Raw genomic sequence first — 21055 nt, 5'->3', positions numbered from 1 at the left:
TCACACAAACACACACATTCTGGAATCTCTCTGGAAACAGACCATAATTCACCTGCAGAGTCTCCCATGGAAACCCACAAGAGATGGGTGGAAAAGACAATAATCTGACTGATTATAATAATTTGATCTTTAACAAGTCACATAAAAACAATATTCTTATTAACAGTAACAATGTGAAAAAGAATATATTATATTGTATACACATAAATATTCATACAGAATACTTATAAAATAGATTTAATCTATACATTATATACTCTTAATATATACAAATAAATTATATTTATATATAATGAAAGATAAAGTAACAATTTCTATTCTTTCTTTATTCTAAATAAATATTTGAATTCCATGCTAATAATTCAAATAACATGCTTATCATTTGAAAGCATTTTGACAGAACAGTATACATCACTGCTGAAAGATCTTTGACTAGTATTGGAAGCATGTGTGACAAAATCTTTGACCAGTAAGACTTTATTTTCTCCCTGTTTGTTCATTTTTCTTAAAGTGTGGAATGGGACAGAGATGGAATGGTAAAGCCACCTTCTATACTTTAGGTGACCATTCTTAAATTCAGCATGACAACAACAACAACAGATGCTCACAAAAAAGAAGCTCTGTTTGTGAAGGTCTGAAGGATTTTTCATTCTTCTCTCACACACACCTGACATAATAATATGTTTTTGTCATTTGTCATCTCAATAATTATAATGATTTTCAGGTCTTGTGGTTCCTACAATCACTCATTTTCAGATTTCAGTGTTAAAATGTTAAGATAGTTTAGGCTTTTACTACCTTTTTTGTACTTTTGTATTGGTGATGAAGACATATTTTCTCTGTTTTTATGACAAAAGCTTTCATGGTTCAATCATGAAAACTTTTTATCATTAACAGGAAAAGGGCAGTGCAGCAGGAGCAATGACAGAATATACAATTTCATATGTGAATATGTTAAATATGTTAGGAATTAGCATTTTATAATACTGTGTGAGTCACTTTTATCATTATCAAATGTTGGCTATAACCTGTACATTGTTTCACAAGAAATTTGATTCAGATGATGATATACTTTTGGTTATTTAATAATCATTCAGTATTGTATGTAAATTTAATATTCAACTCTAAATGATATCATTTATGTTTTTTGTCCTGAAAACTCATACGTTGTAAGCACCAAGCCTCAGTCTTCCATCAGCAGAACGCACAATCTGATCAAATGCCTTGAGAATCAAGACATCAACATCTTCGTTTGTGTCAATCTCATTATGATAGTTCTTCACTGGGAAGATGTAGCTCATTGGAACACCGACTGTGGCACTGCACAACTCCATCTGGACAGAAACACAATGCAAAATTGTTTGTAAATCTACAGAAAACATCATACAACATGTATAGATGATTAAATGACCTTTAGTACCTTCTCTTTGATCTTCTTGCTTCTGTAGACCATCTTTAGATCATTATTGACCAGAGGACTTGCTTCATCCACTTTAGTCATCACAATCACTTGAGGAATCCCTGCAATGAGAAAGATGAAAGTGTTTTAATCTGAATGATACAAATCTACATTTTGTAATATATACCTGTGTTTTCCATTTCTCTCATCTTGTCCAAAACAAAGGCAGATAATATCAAATTTTTTATTGGTTCACTTAAAGCATCTTTATCTAATTGTTGAAATGTATTTAAAAAAAAGAATGATAAAAATCATAGAAAGTTTTACCGTTTTTACTGATGGTCCGGCGAATAAGCCTCAGTTTCTCTGTGATTATCTTATCATCTGCAGCGATTTGGATTGTACTTCCATCTATGACGTAAACTAGGCAGAAGGCTTGATCAGACAGTGAAGGGTTTTCATTGTAATGCTCATCGTCGCTAGTGATAGGTTTCTCCTTGAACTAGATTCATGAAATGAAAACAAAATCTATAAATGTGAGAGATATTGTGCAAATTCAAATGTTAATTTTAAAGTAAATGGATGCAGTTAAAGGGATAGTTCACCCAAAAATAAATTTTGTAATCATTTACTCATGGTCAAGTTGATCCAAACCTGTATGCGTTTCTTTCTTCTGTTAAATACAATAAAAAATATTTTGAAGAATGTGTACCATGTTTTTCACATCCCAGTCAATGACAACCAGTAGCTGTTTGGTTACCAGCATTCTTCGAAATATCTTCTTTTGTGAATCTTCATTTTTGGGTGAGTGATCCCTTTAACTTTAAATTGAATGTCTTACTTCATATCCCTCCTTCACACGTCCATATATGGTGTTGACAATGTCATCTATTTGACTCTCAGATATTTTTTCAGGTTCTAAACCTATTATGTCACATAATTCATAAGGCAAATCAGCATCTGCACTTCTGATGCGGTGTGTTCTCAGCTGTAAGTAGGGACCAAGAGAAATGGCAATATCAAATTATATATTTTTAAATGTCACACAATGCTTATGATTTAAAACAAATGTCTGGCTTGGTGGATGATTTGTCTATATTTTCTTAAATCATGTTCCTACAGTCTTATCAGCTACCATGTGTGTGTAATATAGAAGTCAAATAATGCTTACTCTTGTTGTGAAACTGTGACTGGCGCCTGACGATGAAGTATCAGCTAGTGCTTCATTAACTATTTCTCCCTGAAAGGCACTAAGGACAGAGTTAATAAAGCTGGACTTCCCTGCTCCAATTTGTCCAGCCAACAGGATCTTGATGTTTGTCACATCTGGATTACTCGGAGTAAACTTTTCTAGACGTTCTTTCAGTGCTTCCTTCTGTCTACAAAAGACAAAATTATCTGCAATTAAAATAATGTATGACACTATATAAAAAACATTTGGATCCACCATTTAATAATTTTGTCAATTTCTACAATTTTTCATTTTTTACAAATCTCCATTTTAAATACATTTATAGATTGATATTTTAAATGAGATATGGTTCATTTTATAATTCCAAGCAAAAGGGAACAAATAATAATAATAATAATAAATAAATAATCAGCTTTTCAAATCCTTTTTTTTTTTTTTTTTTTTTTTTTTAAAAGAGTCAGATGCATTCAAAAGAAATATGTATTAGACAATGTATAGAATTTTACAGTAGTTAGGCCTAAATATAATGGTATTTGGGCTTTTTACAAATATAAATTTTACTACATTGCTGAACAGACAACTATCTATAAGATATCCTCAATACTGTAGAAATGCAATGTCCACATAACCTTAGAAGATGTAGCTTACCCCCAGTCAAATGGTCTCCATGCTCCAACCAGTTCTGTGAAAAAACAACATATATATATATCAAATAAAGTATTCAGTTTTACAATAGTATCTCAAGCTCTGAGAATATATGATGTGTTTTTGTGATGTGATTTTACTCTATCTGCAATTTTTTTACAATAAATGTTTGATACGTTTGGAGCTTTGGTGTTGCCAACTTTAGATTGATGTGCGTGTTTTTGCCTCCTTTTTTTTGTAAGTCTCATAAAAATGTAAGACAGGTTACTTGAAACACCATTCGTATAATTACCTAGAAATTCGGTGGGATGAACTCTATCATATGGCCACCCCAAACACACTGAGATTGGGACAAAAGAGTGCGGTATTAGGGCCGTTGACATATCGTGTCTTTTGCGCACTCAAGTTCGTCATTTCAAATATAGGTGCGCGGTATGCGCGTTCATAACTGAAGCAACACAGTGACGTGCTCGTTTTTTCAGGCGCGTCTGCACAGCATCGAGTTAAAAACATCTCAACTTTCAGAATGCCGCAAGCGCACTGCAGGTCATGTAGCTTCATTTTTTTTCCGTAACGATGTTGAAAGCTCAGCCAAGATGAAGGAACAGCTGATCATAGCTGTATATGGATTGCCATTTTTAAATTTATTTAGTTGCAGAGCTACTGCAAGCAATGTTTAGTGCTGCAAATCCATTTATCCTTTGCTGAAATTTCCGCGTCTTCATGGAGAGAGCAGGTCACGGTTGCTCAGCAACGGCAGACGCCTCATGAACACAAGTGCCCGGAGGCGTTTTCCTTGCGTTTTAGGTGCGATATGTGGACATGTTAAAGTGTTCGTGTCAGTAGTGTAGCCAGAAAAGAGACTCTGGGTGTGCATATGAAAATCTGGGTGTGCCACACTTATTGTCAGATTACTCTGCAAAATTATGGGATAGTATTTTTGTCGCGCTGCTTCCGTCCAACCATACTCCTAGTGGTAATTTGCAGGTCGTGTCAAAATGTAGTTGGTTTAGACCTAACTACTGAAATCTTGTGCTGAGTATATCCTGTTGGTTGTTACTTTATTATGCTGGAAGTTAACATCGTTGGAATCAGTCATTGCTTCTTAATTAAATGTAAACTGTTATGTCTGCATTAACCTGCTGCCCCCTGGGTTTTAATATTATGATTGTAAAATAATAAAATTATTAGTTACCGAGTTTTGGGTATTTGAGTGTTTTCTTGGATACTGTCCCACTGAAAGTATTTAGTCCAGTAGAGAACCTGTAAACCCTGGGTAGAGTGAGTTTGTGGGGGTTACAAATACATTGGTAGTTTGTAAAATACACACTGATGTCTATGGAAGAGCAAAAACTATCTATTCAAATGTAATTTGCCGACGTGTTTTATTATTATATCAGACACACATTGCAGAAAAATAAAGTTTACTCTATTCTTCTCCCAGGTCAACATCCACTTACTTTCATGTATGTACGTTAAATCCGGCTGACAGGACTCTGAACTGCAGCGCTCATCTCGTTATATAAAACTGTCTCTGATATAGATCGAGATAATTTATAAAGGTTTTTAAACGAAGAATCGGAATATGAGATAGTTGACATGGTAAGCATGTTTGTGAATATATTTTAATTTAAAAAAATGAAATGAATAGCGATACATCTGGGGCATGTTCAAGTTCAAAACGGTGCGCAACGTTTTGCTACGGTTTCCGTGTTGAACGTCATGTTTCCTGGAAACGGTGTGCGCCGGTGTGCAACGGGGTTTGATATGCGTTTTCTCTTGTTTGGTGGGTGTGTCAGAACTGCAGTTATAAAGCACGAGGTATTAAAGTGAACTCGCACAATGGCTTAAGGAAAATAAATGTACAAATGTGTTCGTTGCAGCTCGGTATACGCAACAACTGAGGATATTAGAAGACATGTTTGTCCTGAGTTTTATTGTAAAAATATAGGATATCAATATATGTCGTTGTTTATATTTTTTAGCTTCATTGCAAGTGTATGACATTTGGTAGCCTATATAAATAAACAATGGTAATTAAGTGCTTTTCCTAAAAATGAGAAAGAAAATGCAGGAGAATAAAACCGTGTGAACTACAAATAAAGTCAGAATGTGAGGCTAAATAGATGGCTCCAAAAATTCTTCACAAAGAACACAAAGAATGGCCTTCTCAGCTGCCATAGTTACAACTCTTGCGTCATCAGAACAGTGTGTTCAATGCACCACCGTTTCTGTTTAAAAAACGTTGTGCAACGTTTTGTCGGGGCTGAACGCAGCCGTTATTGTGGCTGCGGTGTGTCACATGACAATCATGACGCGTCACCATGTAAACAAGGGGTCAGTTAAAATATTTGTAACTTACACATGAATTTAACATGGTTGTTTTAAAAATATATATATATATATATATATATATATATATTATCATTATTATTTTTTTTCTAAGTAAACAACAATAGCACAAGTTTAGTAAACATTTTTTATTCAGACTATAAAAAAAAATAATTCCGCATCTATTTTTAGGTGGGCACAGACACGCCATTGGTTCGCGTTGCGTTGACCTGTTGTCATCTGTGCGGCTTAATGGACCGAACTGAGCGACCTTTTCGAGAGCGCAGAGGAGCTCATTGCGAACATTAATCTCTGCAGAAGTTCCTTTTTTCTTTTTTTGCACGTATACATGATGAAGATCAGTATTAAGTTACTACATTTATTTTGCTTACCTTTCTACTAAATGTAAATGTCTGTACTTTGAAGAACTGCACATATAAAATATATAAGACTTTAATAAATGTACAATATAGTCCTCTTGAGGAGCACACCCAGCTTCTACTATATACATATACATTTACATATATGTATATACACACACACACATCTATTTTGTATACTCAGTTATTATTGTCGTCAAGTTCTACATTAAACACTATATTTCCCATTTTAAATTTGAACTATATTAAAAATATAGAAAATTAGAAAATTGTTAGCCTGAATGCAATGTAAGTCGCTTTGGATAAAATATATATATGGGATTTTTGTTATCTCTAATAAAGGTAACATTGTTATTTAACTTTAACATTGCAATTTTATGAAATCGATACGGATTGTAAGGCTTTACTCTACACTCCAAAAAAAAAAAATAAAATTAAAAAAAAAAAAAAAAAAAAAAAAAAAAAACCTCTTTTGAGGACAGTGTATGTAAATTCAATATTATGTATTTCAAATTTTGCAATGCATTGTGTTTTAGGTTTATCAGGAAATGCATGAAAATGAATTGTGATTTTATTAAACTAACCTTTTCTACTTTTATATGCATCACTCTTTGTCTTGTATCCCCTGTTCCTGTTTGTCAGTGTCTGATCTTAGCCTGTCTTACCATGTGATCTTCTAAAGGGTTGGATTCGGATCCACAAGAAGTCCAAAGGGGTCATCTGTATCCAGGCAATGATCAGGCAAGGGGCAGACAATCTCCAACAGGGGCAAGACCAGAGAGGTAAAACTAAGACAGGCAGAAGGTTGAGGCACGGGTTGAAACTACAAAGATTAAGCTAAAGCTAAGACAAGAAAAAAAACTAGAATAGTAGAAATAAAACTAAGAACTAGAATTATGGAACTAAGGCTAAGAAACAGAATGAAACTCAGAAAGGTAAATGGCTCTGCAGAGTAGCTAACGCTCTCTCAAGCACTAAATGCTAACAACACTCGGTCCAGGTGAGCAAGAGAGCCAGCCTTTTGTAGAGCATGTGAATTGGCCTCAGATGTGCATGCAATCAGTGAGATGCATTGTGTTAGTCTGTGTGGTGCAAGTGTAACCCCTCTCTACTGGTTCGTTCTCTCGACCCTCCCGGAAAGGACCACACAGAGACAAAGGCTGAGCTCATCAATCGCACGTTTACTGAGATGTCGAAAATAAAATATCTGACAACATTTTATTTCTGTACGACCGGAGAAAGATTTTCCACCTACCATTCTCCTCAACAGCTTCATAAAACTGAAGAGAATAAGGCCGACTTAACTCAATTATTATCATACTCGCCTGTAGGCAGAGGTGTCAAGTAACGAAGTACAAATACTTCGTTACTGTACTTAAGTAGAAATTTGGGGTATCTATACTTTACTTGAGTAATTATTTTTTCAGCCGACTTTTTACTTCTACTCCTTACATTTTAAAAATAGCTTCGTTACTGCTATTTCCTTTCGGCGTGTTTTCATTCTGGCTTGTCACCATTCAAAAAAAAAAAAAAACCTATCCAGATAAATCGCGCCATCCGGATGTAGTGAATTTGATTGTGGTTGGATGAGAAGTATAAACAGATAACCATTCCGACATCCTATTGGTTTGTAACTTACGCGATCGATCGCACCTGCACGTGACACAAATCACCTCACACTCCAGCAAGGAGTAGCCAGTTTTGAGTTCGTTTATCAAAAAATATATTTCTTAAAAGAAGGGTTGGGTATGGAACTGGTATCCGATCGCCTCAGAGTCAGTCGGTCTCCTCCTCGTCTTTCAGCGCGCTCTTCAATCCGCAGACCACGGCGGAGCAGCGCGAGCTCAAACAGAGACAGAGGACACAAGGTGTGTGTTTATCGATAGATTGTTAGAATCTGTATCTGTGTCATAAATACAGTTTACAAAAGGTCACGAAGAAGCAGTCGCTTTCTCATGTACTGTAAAGTTTTTGCTTGTCACCGCTCATCACACCACAGCTGTTTCCTCCAGCGAAAATCAAGCCCTTAACACATATGAACGAACACATACTTTAATTAGACTCATTTAAATATACTTAATATACTTAATGTACTAAATATACTTATTAATGTAATCATACGTACTTTATACATACACTAACTACTGTACAAAAGTCTTAGGCACGTTAGTATTTTCACTTAAAAGAATGGTGTTGGGCTATTTATATATTTTGCTGTAGTGTGTCGGTAGAAAATATCAGTTTACATTTCCAAACATTCATTTTGCTGTGTCCAACTGCTTGTGCATTCACAATCGCAATAGATTGTTATTACAATTAAAAGCAAACTGATATTTCCCTACAGACACACTACAGCAAAAGATATAAATAACTGGCTTGAAACCCTTTTTTTGGGGTGAAAATACTAATGTGCCTAAGACTTTGCACAGTACTGTATTTTACAAACGACATTGTTGCTACTTTATAGAGAATGAGCATACAGTCATTCACAGAACTGATTTAAGACAGTGACAGACAGCACTCATCTTAACTAAATATCAGAGTGATTTACAGAGATACAGTAGAAATATTATGTGTGGTTTTGTATTAAATAATAACCCAGATTGTGAAATACATTTATTAGCCTTAGATTAAGGGAAGCACAACTTGGGAAATGAGAGCATCCAAGGTGAAAGCTATGGATTTATTTAAAATATTTGTAATGTTCTTTAAAGTTATCCATAGTTTTTTTTTTTTTTAAATATCGGTTCAGGCACCGTTTAGGCGCCTGTACTGTTTTAAAAGTATCGAAAAGGCACTGGACCCTATTTAAAAGTTATTATTTCTCACTGGCTCATTTACCAAATGGGTGCTTTCTCTTCATCCTCCACAAATAAAGCTACTGTAGGTAGTTCAGTAGCGAGACGTTTTAATAAATTATCGTTATATCTAGGCTTTACCAACTTTGTTACATACATAGCAGACATATGTACTGAATACAGGAAGCTATCAATCAAGAAGGTACCAGGATTATGAGTTATTTTTCATTTTTAGTTTTTGATTAATCACTTGCATTAATCATTCATTTTGACAGCACTATAATGTTTATTGTAAATAGACAACCATACAAGTGTAATTGTTACTAAGCCTGCACCAATGTTCTTGTCCATTGCCCTCACAGATTCCTGCAGCTAAGCTTGGATTTACATTTACATTCCATTAAAGCTTATTGATGACATGCCTCTGAAGTTTGACTTTTTGCACCATAACAATACTTAATGGCAACTAGTCATCATATCTCTAGCTCTTTAACGTATTTGCATTGTACTAAAATGAGTTCATTTTCAATGGGCTGAATATGTGGCTGAAACATGTAGCCTAGTGCATCCCAAATTTTTAAACATGAACATTTTAATATAACATTATAGTCATTATGGCCTTTGGAAAAATGATTTTTTTTTTGAGGAGGTGGGGTAGTGCACAATAGGCTCCTGTGGCACGGCCCAAGCTTTTGTTCTTAATGCCATTTTTTCCCTTACATTACTTTTACTTTTATACTTTAAGTAGTTTTTTTAAACCAGTACTTTTACACTTTTACTTGAGTAAAAAGCTTGATTTGATACTTCAACTTCTACAAAAGTCTTTTTAAACCCTAGTATCTATACTTCTACTTGAATAATGAAAGCCATTACTTTTGACACCACTGTCTGTAGGTGTCCCCATATCCTTTTCGTTCAGATGTACTTAACACATTTTATTCAATGAATCTCAGAATTATTTTACAACAGGAACTAACATTTTGGCAAAATACATTACAATTTTATTTTACCTGTTACACAAGAGTCAATGTAATGCACATGTAAATTCTGGTGGTGATTGGACAGAAGACTACAGACCAGGTTCGACCAGGTTTAGACATATTAATGCATTAACGTGTCCACTATACTTTTTTCTATAAACCTAGTGTAGCCTACTCATTTTGACATATAGGCACTTCATTGTAAAATATTTGTATGAAATATAGGTTTGTTAATCTTGGGTATTAAAGTGATTTTAAGATAAATAACAGCAATAACACACTGTCCTAATGTAATAGTTTGAATTGGGTGCAAAATTGTTTACAATGAGGTGGGTGGTTTGTAACAAGGTTGAGACAGTTCTGTTCATAACAGTAGACCTTCTGGTAAAGAAGTCACAGGTACAAGAAAAATAGGCAAAATAATAATATTATTATTAATAAAAGAACACACACACACACGTACACACACAAACACAAGTGATAAAACAAGAAATCAAGGAAAATTAATAAATGGAAAAAGGAAGTGAAGGTGCCTTTTAAGAGAGAACCTTTAATTATTTTGCACAACTCAAGGATTTAGAATTATTATTTTTTGATGTGATGGCCATACAAATAATAAGGTTGTCTTTAGTTTCAAACATTGTTGTGGGTGTAAAGCAGGAGTATCAAAACCCGGGCCTGGAGATCTGGTGTTCGGCAGAGTTTAGCTCCGACCCCAATTAAACACACCTATTCAAGTTCACGAGTTCACCCTTACATCTAATCTGAAGGCAAATAGTAGGCATATTTTGGCGTGCTGTCCTGGGGGAGGGGTCCGGGCCCGGAGCATAGCCCGAACCTAAATAACTCCCCCTATCCCTAATTTGGGATAAATAGATTAGAAGTGAGGAGTTGGGGTGGAGGAGGGTTGCCGAAAAACTGTCGTGGGACAGTAGGTAGGAAGACTGGATATATATACGCTTGCGTGCTATTTAAGATGATTAGCTAAACGAGATGCACCTGTGCCAAATTGGATGATTATCTGATCGTGCTTCTCCCAACTTTGTTAATAAAACCACATGTATTACTATTGTAGGCTTACTAGAAACTGGTGTATAGGATGGCCTGGATGAATGTGAGTTTGCTTATCATCAGTGCTTGACATTAAGCCTTGTCATGTGCTTGTCCTTCAGAAAAAAAAATATCAGTCATTCACTTGTCTAAAAATGTAAAAAAGTTACTTGCCTGAATGATTTTTGGATGTGTAAATATAGAGTAATCTGGTTATTAGATTTTTTTTAGTTTCACATTATGGTAGTCTTAAAATATTTCCGCACAGAATCCAGTTTATGTGGACTCAGAGACATCAAAAATCTGCGTATGAACCTCTACAATGGTGAACATTAACAAAATATTCAGATAAACAACTCTGAACATCACAAAACAAGCTACTTCAGTCATAAAAAAGCTATTTGTTTGATTGTCACTATTGTTGATATTTATGCACTGATTCTTGAATTTGTGTGAGTCAAAAGGACAGTTCAAAATACTTTCAATGTAATGACTTATATATATATGACTGCCATAACAACACAAGACTCCTGTAAATAATGAAAAAAAAAATGAAACACTAACATAATCAGAAAAAAAGACTCCTGATGATATCAGTGAATCAGGGCACTTCATGATGATAAAATCATCAATAAGTAACCAACTTCAACTGAACAGACTGCCCCAATACTTGCACTTGCGGTCTTTGCACTTGACTACATATATGACGTATTTCCTGTATTTGGTCCTAGTGTTCAAATGAGCATGAAGACCACAAGTGTGTGTAGAACTTTTCATTACCTGATGGGACACACTTTTAGTGTGGTAAAAAGCAAGTGTTTTGCGAAGCCTTTTATTTTTTTATACTTTGAACTCAAGAAACTCCAGTAACTGAAGGGTTGAAACACTGGGATAGACTAAGCCTTTAATAGCGCTCCTTAGTGTGTATTTAGTGTGCATTAGGGCACCGCGTTTTGGCTTATTAAGAACTGGGGCAGTCTTGAGCACTCACTTCCTGTCGCGTGCACAATGCTCTCAAGTGGCCACGACTGCATGTGTGGGTTTTTAAAAAAAAGTAGATTTTCTCGCTTGTGTGTGCTTTAGAAACACACAGTTACAGCAGCCAGAAAAATAAATAAATACATAAAAAGACAAGAGTCAAGAGCAGAACTAAATCAAAAACTCATCTCCACAATGGTGACTTCAAACTTTATTATTTTCAAAAAACATCAACATCTAAACCTCAGATAATTCTCAATAAGAAGTTTCGTAACTGGTTTGTGGTTGTAATAAGTGAAGATGCAGGGATCTAAAGAGATCTAGAGAGTGTTTCATGTTCTGTTGTTGATGGTCATGTGACATTTAATTTTATTTATTTATTTTAACAGTGAAGATGTTTGTTAATAATAATTTAGTAAATAACAATAAATAAACAGTTGCCAGCTTATTTAAAAATATTTTACTTTAATTTTAAGGTTTTTGTTTGTCACCCTGTACTGCCAGACATCTGACCTACAGTCATTTGTATTATAGCAAAGCTGTTTGATCCTACACTGTAAAACTTTTCATTGTAAATTTGCAGTAATCCATTGGCAGCAACTTCATCTATAAAGTACTGTATATTGTTAATGTGTTACTGTACATGTATATTGAAAAAAATGTCCAGTAAATTACTGTCAGCACACACATTTGCCTGTATTTAACTGAAATTTTGCAACTCTTTAGTCACTTTACAGTATGTTACTATAAGTCAAGTCAAGTCAAGTCACCTTTATTTATATAGCGCTTTAAATCACATTGCACTTAAAAGTACAAATATGTGAACTCAAATAAAGTCGAGTACATGCTGAAATCAAACGTTATTTGATGATTTTTTTTGCATAGAATTCTAGAACAGGCAATCTGTTCAAATTTAAAGGCAACTTTTATTGAGACCAAGCTCAGAAATCGACTCTTTTTGGAATGTGCCACTTTATGACATAATAGTGTGACCAAGCAGATCAACATCTGTTTCTACATCACTGCCTCTTTAGCCCCGCACAATGATATGCACTTGTAATAGGTGGAGAGAAAATACTAGAGAGATGCAAACACAGGATTACTCCATCAACAGAACCATACAGATGACATTACAAGATTACAAGAAACTGTGTAGTGTAGGTTGTGAAAAATAGTCTTTGAATAGCCTTCGATCCTCCTAACATTATCTAGATCGGGCGCAAGCACTGTTGAATAATGTAGCAAATCCATTTCTCTTTCAGGTCAGAAGTGGAGTGAATGCTTGTATGTCAGAAATAGAGCAGGACTTCATTTACTGTGGGATTTGTTGTGTCAATCTGTGCCACCTCCATTGTAGACAGAATCACAGATTATAATGGGTTCTGTTGTCTATAGTTGCATTGTGACACTAGGCCAGTGCTGAATTTGACTAGAGTGGATCCAACAATGCAGTCACAACATAGAAGTGTGAAGAAATGTGCTTTTAACACTATTGTATTGGTGAAGCTGCTGCCAATTAATTAGTGCAAATTTACAATGAAAAGTTTTCATTGCTTCAAGCCTTTACTTCAGTAGGGTTGAAATCAGGATCACAGCTTGTCTTTTGATGATCACAATCCCTACATATGCTACTGATTTAACTGGAATGTTATATAAATTATGGTACAAGCTGTTAATTCACATTTATTAGTTTAACAACTGAAATGAAAAATGTCTAGTTTCTAGGGTTTTTAGGGTACTTGGATGGTTACTTGTTGTTGTTGTTAGAGTTGTTGTTAAAGTACATGGAGTGGTTGCTAGGATGTTGCTATGCGGTTGCTAGGGTATCTGGGGTGTTGTCTTGAGGTTGCTAGAATATTCAGGGTGGTTGCTAAGGTGTGGCTATGCAATTGCTAGAGTACTCAGGGGTGTTGCTAGGGCACTCTCAGTGGTTGCTTGGGTGTTGCAATGCAGTTGCTAGGGTAGCCAGGGTGTTTCTATGCGGTTACTAGGGAACTCAGGGTGGGCGCTAGGTTGTTACTATGCGGTTGCTAGGGTGTTTTATGATGTTACTATGGCTGTTCTCATGTTGCTAGGTTGTTGGTAGTTGTCACCGATCATTACTGTGAGATTCCTTTAAGCTCTTACCATGTTCTTAGCCTGATTTGTCACTTACCTAATCACTATTAGCATGTAGCTTTTTACTGCTAGCATTTTGAGAGTCCTATTTGCTAGCATGAGTCAAAAGAACCAACTCCCATGTCTATACAGTAAACTGATGCAAAGATATAGGGCTTGCTAAATGGTTGCTAGGGTACTCTGTTTGGTTGCTAGGGAAGGGCTTGGCAGTTGCTAGCGATGATATTTCAAAGGCTGCTTGCCAGTATGATTGGTACAAATCAACCCCCATGGCTCTATGACAATCAGATTTGAAAATATGCCTCTCTGGGTTTGGCAGTGGTTGATAGGGTGTGGCTAGGAAGAGGTTAAGGAGATTCATGTGGCTGCTTGCTGAATGCACTGACTGTTATCCAAAAATATCTGTCTGGGACTTTTATAATGGAAGTCTATGGAATCAGTTGCTAAGGTGCTCTAAATGGTTGCTAGGGTGTGTCCTGACAGCTGACAATGATCCTGGGAGTCTGATTGGTTGCCTGAAACTGAGCCCACCCTCATGTCTTCATGAAATTGTGATGCAGAGTTATGTTCAATAGAAAATGTAAATTACTATAGAAAAACATGCAAAAACCTGTGCTCAGGTGTTGTTTAATGGGCTGTCCCTTCACCATAGTATGTCTGTGGGGAAAATTTTGGGGGGCTTTTGCACCCCAGGGGTATGTTCTCAAAAAGCTTGCCAGCCTCTTCAAATGTGGTGATTCAGATTTTTCTACAAAATACTCACTTGGAGCTACGACCAGTCAAATTTGTTACAGTGCAATGTCTATTTTCACCCGCTGTAGGATCATTGTATACCCGATCGCTTATAAAATTCATAGCACACCTCTCCTCAATAATAAGCATAAATAGTACTGCAGATCAGTAGGTTGGCTGTCTCAAACCAACCTAATTAAGTACTTAAGTGTTATTTTAAGTATTGTGATATTATTAACAAATAACAGTCATTCACTTTTTATACAGTAAAATTACTTTTTTCATACAGTACATTAAAGTTTTTTCTGTTTTCTTAAATTACATACAAATATTACAAATATTAGCAAATAGGACTATATTTAACGGCACAATTTTTACAGCGAGGCTATTGCCACTTAATACCATATTTCCGTGTTCTTGTTTCTTGATATTTAATCAAATTTTTTACTAAATACATTAAAAGACTAAATTAATGGTTTATATTCAAGTATCAATCACTGATTCATAAATGCAATAATTTACACCAAGGCATAGCATTCCAAACAAAACAATTTGTATCCGTTAAAGCAGGCCCTTTATGCATCAAGGTTACTTTGTATATTTTTATACATTTAGCAAGTAGCCTGACTTTACCATCGACATCGACTGCCTTCTTACTGAGAAGCATATTGTGCATTAATAGTAGTAGTATTTAAGTATTGTATTATGCATATTGCAGATCAAAAATTCAGAGCAAAAACATTGCGATTAGCCATTAGCGATTTGGGCGATTTTCAATATTATATACAGGGCGGTGTTATCCTAATGGGCAACATGGGCTGCAGCCCAGGTCCTCGAACACTAGGGGGCCCAGAGTCAATTCTCCTGTTCATTTTATATAGGGTTGTCAACCGTTCCATGTAATACGGAATCGTCCCATATTTAAGACATCAGTTTCTCCGTATTTGCAGGCATATGCCGAATCACCAACTAGACCATACAAATAAGGAATAAATTATAATTTTTCCATAGCATTGAATAGGGCATGGGCGCCGCATTGTTACCTTGGGTTACCTTGTTTGTTTTGTGAGCGCCTACACTTCAGAACAATTCCGAAGCTACAAGTCATTGGAGTCTCATGTGCAGTTCACAAATGGATGGGTTCAGGAGCTGCAGATCATAAAGCTGGCAAACAGTGGGAATACAGTAATCTGGACAAAGGTAAGCTGTGCTCCACCTAGCTGCTAGTTTAGTTACTGTTAGTGCTAACAACCATTCATCCTTTTCCTTTTAACTATGTGTTTTAAAAGTGAGGTTAGTAGATGTCAACCCTCCCATTTGTTTTGTTTTTTTCCTGGGTTCTCACGTATTTGAGCTCTTGTCCCGCTGTCTTCCTGTTTTAATATTTTCCTGTAAAATATCCTGTTAGCCCTTCCATCGGACCTGTCAGTCGCTGCACTGTTGATGGTGCCCAATCCGGATGTGAGTTATACATTTAATTTCCTGGTTTTCCTGGTAACACAATCAAGATTATCATCCCATATCAGAAGTGTTGAAAACATATAGAACCATAATGTTGTGTTATGTTTGTGTTTTATGTGTATGTGTGTCGCGATTGAATGAAATAAACAATGTATAAAAAGAAAATTGTACACCATGTTTAACTTACCAGAATGAAAATGCAGAGAACACCCTCTCGTCAACATCGGGATACTGTGGATTATAATGTTTGGTCGTTTTACAGCAGCGATCCAAGCGAGCCGAAGACTCCTTGTTATCTCAGATACTTGGTCTCTGTGGTTGCGCCACAGAGACCTGCAAATCAGTTTGGTTGAATGCAAAGATGTGATTATTGATCGTAAGCACAACATCCAGCTAGAAAACATACTCTCTACCTTTTACTATTTGCAATAGCTTCCTTTTATCTGTGAAATCTTCATTGCTATTGTCTTAAGCAAGAATCTTATTTTCTTATTGGCTTTTTAAATTTTTTATGTTAAATTATCGAGTTTACTGATGTTATCCTTTTACTGCTTTTTATTTTTATTTGTAGGCCCTACAGCACTATGGTGTTTAAAAAATGTGATTGTAAGTTAATGTTGTTAAATAGAGAAACAAATTTATACATTTAAAAATATGTCTATAACTTCTAGCGCATTGTAAGAAGAGCAGGAAAAAGCCCTATTAGTAATGAATGATAATACATTTTATTAGTTGGGCTGTAGTTGATTTGTAAGATTATTACTCGGTAATATTGTCGCCTATGGGGGGGGGGGGGGGGCAAAGCTGTGTCAGCCCAGGGCCCCGCAATGGAGAAACACCAGGTCCAGACTCAGGACAAAAGATATCTATACAGTGCCACATTAAGCCTTTGAAGGGCCCTGGGCTGACGCAACTTTGGGGCCCCACAAGATTTTAATGTGGCACTGTATAAAATTGATAATTTTAAGCTTCCTACTCCACCCTATAATCTTAATCATAACAATTTGACAATATACAAAGTGTAACAGGCTGATATGTTAGTCAATTTATTTAAAACATTACAAAAAGCAATATAAAGAACAGATAAAATGACATGTGTGCTACACGTGTTCTGACAGTAAAACAATTTTGTGTTAGTTACAGAATGGAATTTAAAGTCTTTATTCACTGCAGACATTCTCCTGATCTGCAGATGAAACTGACCTGCACTTGAAGTCCTGAGCAAGTCAGTTTTGCCTCTCTGCTATACTTCAACACCTTCAACAAAAGCAATCCTGTGATAATATGATTGTCTCTGGTTCATGATTTCACATTGTAAACCTATTGGATGGCGTTGGTAATTGTTTTGTGTTCATCTGTTCACTGCTCATTGATATTGAATAATGTTCACATTCTAAAAAAATTAAAAAGTTTGGATTTGTAACAATTTATCTTTGCTTGTCTTTATGTTCATAGTCATAGAGAATTTTGTATTAGTTGACTGACTTAATGAAAAACAATCAAACACATAAATAAAAAAACTTTTTCTTTCTAAGTGCAAATTTTGTTATAATATTATTCTCCATATCTATCTAATTTTTTATTTCCCAACAAAAAGGTCCAATTCAAGTCCTGATGGAACCAGGAGAGTTGTTTGTGTGGAGTTTGCAGTTCTCCCAATGTTTCTGTGGGTTCCTTCCATGTGTTCTGGTTTCCCAAACTAGCAGTGTAGGTGAATCTCCAGGAGCAAGATTGGAGATCCTTAAATTAATCCTACAAAGGACAAGTGGTTTAGAAAATGATGGAGAGAAGAATATTAATACAGTATATGAATGGCAAGGTGAGTTAATTATCTGTTTTATTTTATTATTATTTTCCCCAAACAGTACATAAATGTCTAGTTCAGTGAGCTGTCAATGGAGGATGAAAGTAACAACAAGTAAACAGTTTTGATTTGGTCACTTCTGAAATTTGCACAAAGTTAAGTTATAATCAGTCAGCTCTGGTCGTTCAAATAGAAAGGAATTGTTTCTACAAATGCCTTCAAACTGCATATTTTCATAAATCATGTCATTCAATTCAAGTCATGTCAGATACATCGTTAAACACACATGAACACAACAACAAGTCGGGATTATGAGTGGGAAACTCTGAATTTTCTTCAAGCTTAGAGTTTCCGAGTTGGGGCGTGTCAATGAGAAACATGACAGAATCGATGGATGCAACTACTGTTGTTGATGGTCATTTTTTAGTTGAAATTGATAGCCAGGATTGCAATATAAAAATTATTCGATGCTGATTAAAGTGGCTTCATAAATTATTTTAAAAAATTAAAAACACAAAATACACCTAATGCAAATTATTTGCTTTTCATTTTCTATAAGCAGAGTTAAGAAATCCTGTTGTATTTTATTGTCATTTATTAAAAGAAGGTACACCACCATCTTGTGCCGACTAAACTGACTTGAACGCATCTGATGTCGTGATTACGACTTGTCAACTCGTAAGTACGAACTTCCCAGGAGGATATAGCATATAGCCTACTGTGAATACACCGGTTGATCTATTTTCCTGCAAGTTTTTAAAGTTATCTTGGATCAGAAGGACCATAAAAAAGGAAGTAAATCCATTTTAAAACTGATTTATAGCTTGGTTATCGTTGAGACCCACCTTTTAAAAAGTAACGAAAGAGATAATATTTATACCCAATAAGAAGATACTCATTTACAGGTTTAAGACATTTTAATCCATTTTCTCAGCTCAAAATTCTCAGGCGAGTGTTTGATCAACATCTGATTACGATCTGATCTGCACTCAGCTTATAACATTAGGCAGAAATAGATTTCTAGATGATGATGTGATACTATTTTATTTATTTATACATTGCTCTTCAAAGATACTAGAGATTACTTGATGAACACAGACAAACCACATATCACAATAATTGTGAATTTATTTGTATTCATGTTTCATGTCAATGTGCCTCTGTTTCTTTGCAGTTATTCAGGACTTCCTTATATCATATGTTGTACATCCGCATGTTAAAACTTCTTTCACTTTCGTTTTTGGCTGAAAGAATAGCATTGGTGAGATGGGAGAGAGGAAACTTTAGTGGAAAATTAATAGAAAAAGGAAAGATCACTTTCTGTGAAGATTTGTGACGTCTATATGAGAATTTATGATGGTTTTCTAAATGTGTGCACTTTTGGCCTTAAAGCTCTCATGGAGTTGTTTTGTGATCACATAAAAACGGAAGCAGACAAGACTGAATCGGTACAGTAGGTGTGTTCTGTTGTGTGATAATTTCAGTTTGTGCTGTGTGTTTCTGTTTTTCAGCGGAATTGCAGTGATTTCTGTGAGGTTTTCTTCTAGCTCAGTTTTTATTGACCCTTTTACAGCCCTTTGCTGCTCTGTTCTGACAGAAAACAATCCCAGTTTTACATAAGGACATATACCATCTTATGCATATATACATGTATGTCAGCAGTTTGTTTACCTCTTCAGTAGATGGTGGTGAATAATCTTTTATGGAAAGAAAAAAGTAACTTTATGTTAAAAGTTATATTAAGTGTTTTATTAAGCAACACTGCTTTGATTTTCAGATTGCGTGGAATCAAAAGGCCAATTAATAAGTTGAGTCTGTTTTTAATTGTTTTGCTTATTGAATATTATTGCCAATGTGCTATTGTGTGTGAGTGTGTGTGTATTATATGTATATATATATATACAGTACAGAGCAAAAGTTTGGACACACCTTCTCATTCAAAGAGTTTTCTTTATTTTCATGACTATGACAATTGTAGATTCACACTGAAGACATCAAAACTATGAATTAACACATGTGGAATTATATATGGAATTATATACATAACAAAAAAGTGTGAAACAAAATTTGTCATATTGTAGGTTCTTCAAAGTAGCCATCTTTAGCTTTGATTACTGCTTTGCACACTCTTGGCATTCTCTTGATGAGCTTCAAGAGGTAGTCACCTGAAATGGTCTTCAACAGTCTTGAAGGAGTTCCCCGAGAGATGCTTAGCACTTGTTGGTTCTTTTGCCTTCTGTCTGCGGTCCAGCTCACCCCTAAACCATCTGGATTGGGTTCAGGTCCGGTGACTGTGGAGGCGCAGCACCCCATCACTCTCCTTCTTGGTCAAATAGCCCTTTTGGTCTGTACTGTATATATATATATATATATATATATATATATATATATATATATATATATATATATATATAAGCACATTAGCAGTAATCTATAAAACATATTAGGAAAGTTTGTGATCAATAAAACAAATCAAAAGTGAGGAAGTTTAGTGCATTGTATTATTTTGAGAGATCAACCAGATGCAGCTAAAGTTTATATTTAAGAACTAACTTTGGATGACATTGAGAAGTGTGAAGCATTTCATCTGTCAAAGCTCTATCAGTGTGTATGATGTCACGTCACTTTTGTGAGTCCTTATTTTCTGTTTTCTCTCAGCATGGATCCAGTGGGAGTGAATTCAATAGAGACTGCAGCTCTAGGCAGACCCTTCCAGCTGGGGATGCTGTATGACTGCAGGAGAGATGCTCTAGTTCCAGGTTCTCTTTCTACCAATCTTTGATGGCAGCATTAACAGATAAATTAAATATACTGGCAAAAATGTATGACTGAATTTGAGGGTAGCTCTGCTTCATGATATATTATCCAGTTGCTCAGGGTTCCTCAATTAATTTTTGCTGAGGGGCTAATTCTACCAACAATACCTAGCCAAGGGTCACTGACCTATCTATATATATTGCTTTTGTTAAAATAATCAAAAGAAGGTCACAAGAGAAATATTCAGATCACCTCCACCACCCTCATTAGACTGTTTTATTCAAACAATTAAGAACATTTTTCAATTAGATACAGAAGAACTTTGCCTGTTAAATATTAAAAAACATGCAAATCAACTGTTCCTGCTCATCTCCAGATTGGATCTCTCTTCTTTCCACTTTCACTTATTGCAGAATCAATTATTAGATCT

At 35.3% G+C, this 21055-nt stretch overlaps 1 protein-coding gene across 1 annotated transcript; it reads right to left on the bottom strand.

The window, feature by feature from the left end:
* Positions 1-1099: 1099 nt before the first annotated feature.
* Positions 1100-7266, bottom strand: LOC113076589 (interferon-induced protein 44-like). Its single transcript, XM_026249278.1, has 8 exons — positions 7203-7266; positions 6532-6597; positions 3240-3273; positions 2571-2778; positions 2241-2387; positions 1727-1901; positions 1421-1521; positions 1100-1334 (listed from the first exon to the last, which is right to left on the bottom strand). Exons 1-8 carry the CDS (start codon positions 7264-7266, stop codon positions 1161-1163), a joined length of 969 nt encoding a protein of 322 aa, XP_026105063.1. The 3' UTR covers positions 1100-1160.
* Between the last annotated feature and the right edge of the window lie 13789 nt (positions 7267-21055).

Source organism: Carassius auratus, unplaced genomic scaffold (assembly GCF_003368295.1).
Source record: "Carassius auratus strain Wakin unplaced genomic scaffold, ASM336829v1 scaf_tig00020786, whole genome shotgun sequence".
NCBI lineage: Eukaryota > Metazoa > Chordata > Actinopteri > Cypriniformes > Cyprinidae > Carassius > Carassius auratus.
Note: the sequence above shows the minus strand (reverse complement) of the source record. Positions and strands in the feature narration are given on the sequence as shown.

Excerpts from the sequence above, each read along its gene's own strand:
- LOC113076589 (XM_026249278.1), bottom strand. The coding sequence starts at position 7,266 with ATGATAATAATTGAGTTAAGTCGGCCTTATTCTCTTCAGTTTTATGAA. Across the intron at positions 6,598-7,202 it reads TGAAGCTGTTGAGGAGAATG|ATCAGACACTGACAAACAGG; the intron begins GTAGGTGGAAAA and ends AGACAGGCTAAG. Across the intron at positions 3,274-6,531 it reads TGCATATAAAAGTAGAAAAG|AACTGGTTGGAGCATGGAGA; the intron begins GTTAGTTTAATA and ends GTTTTTTCACAG.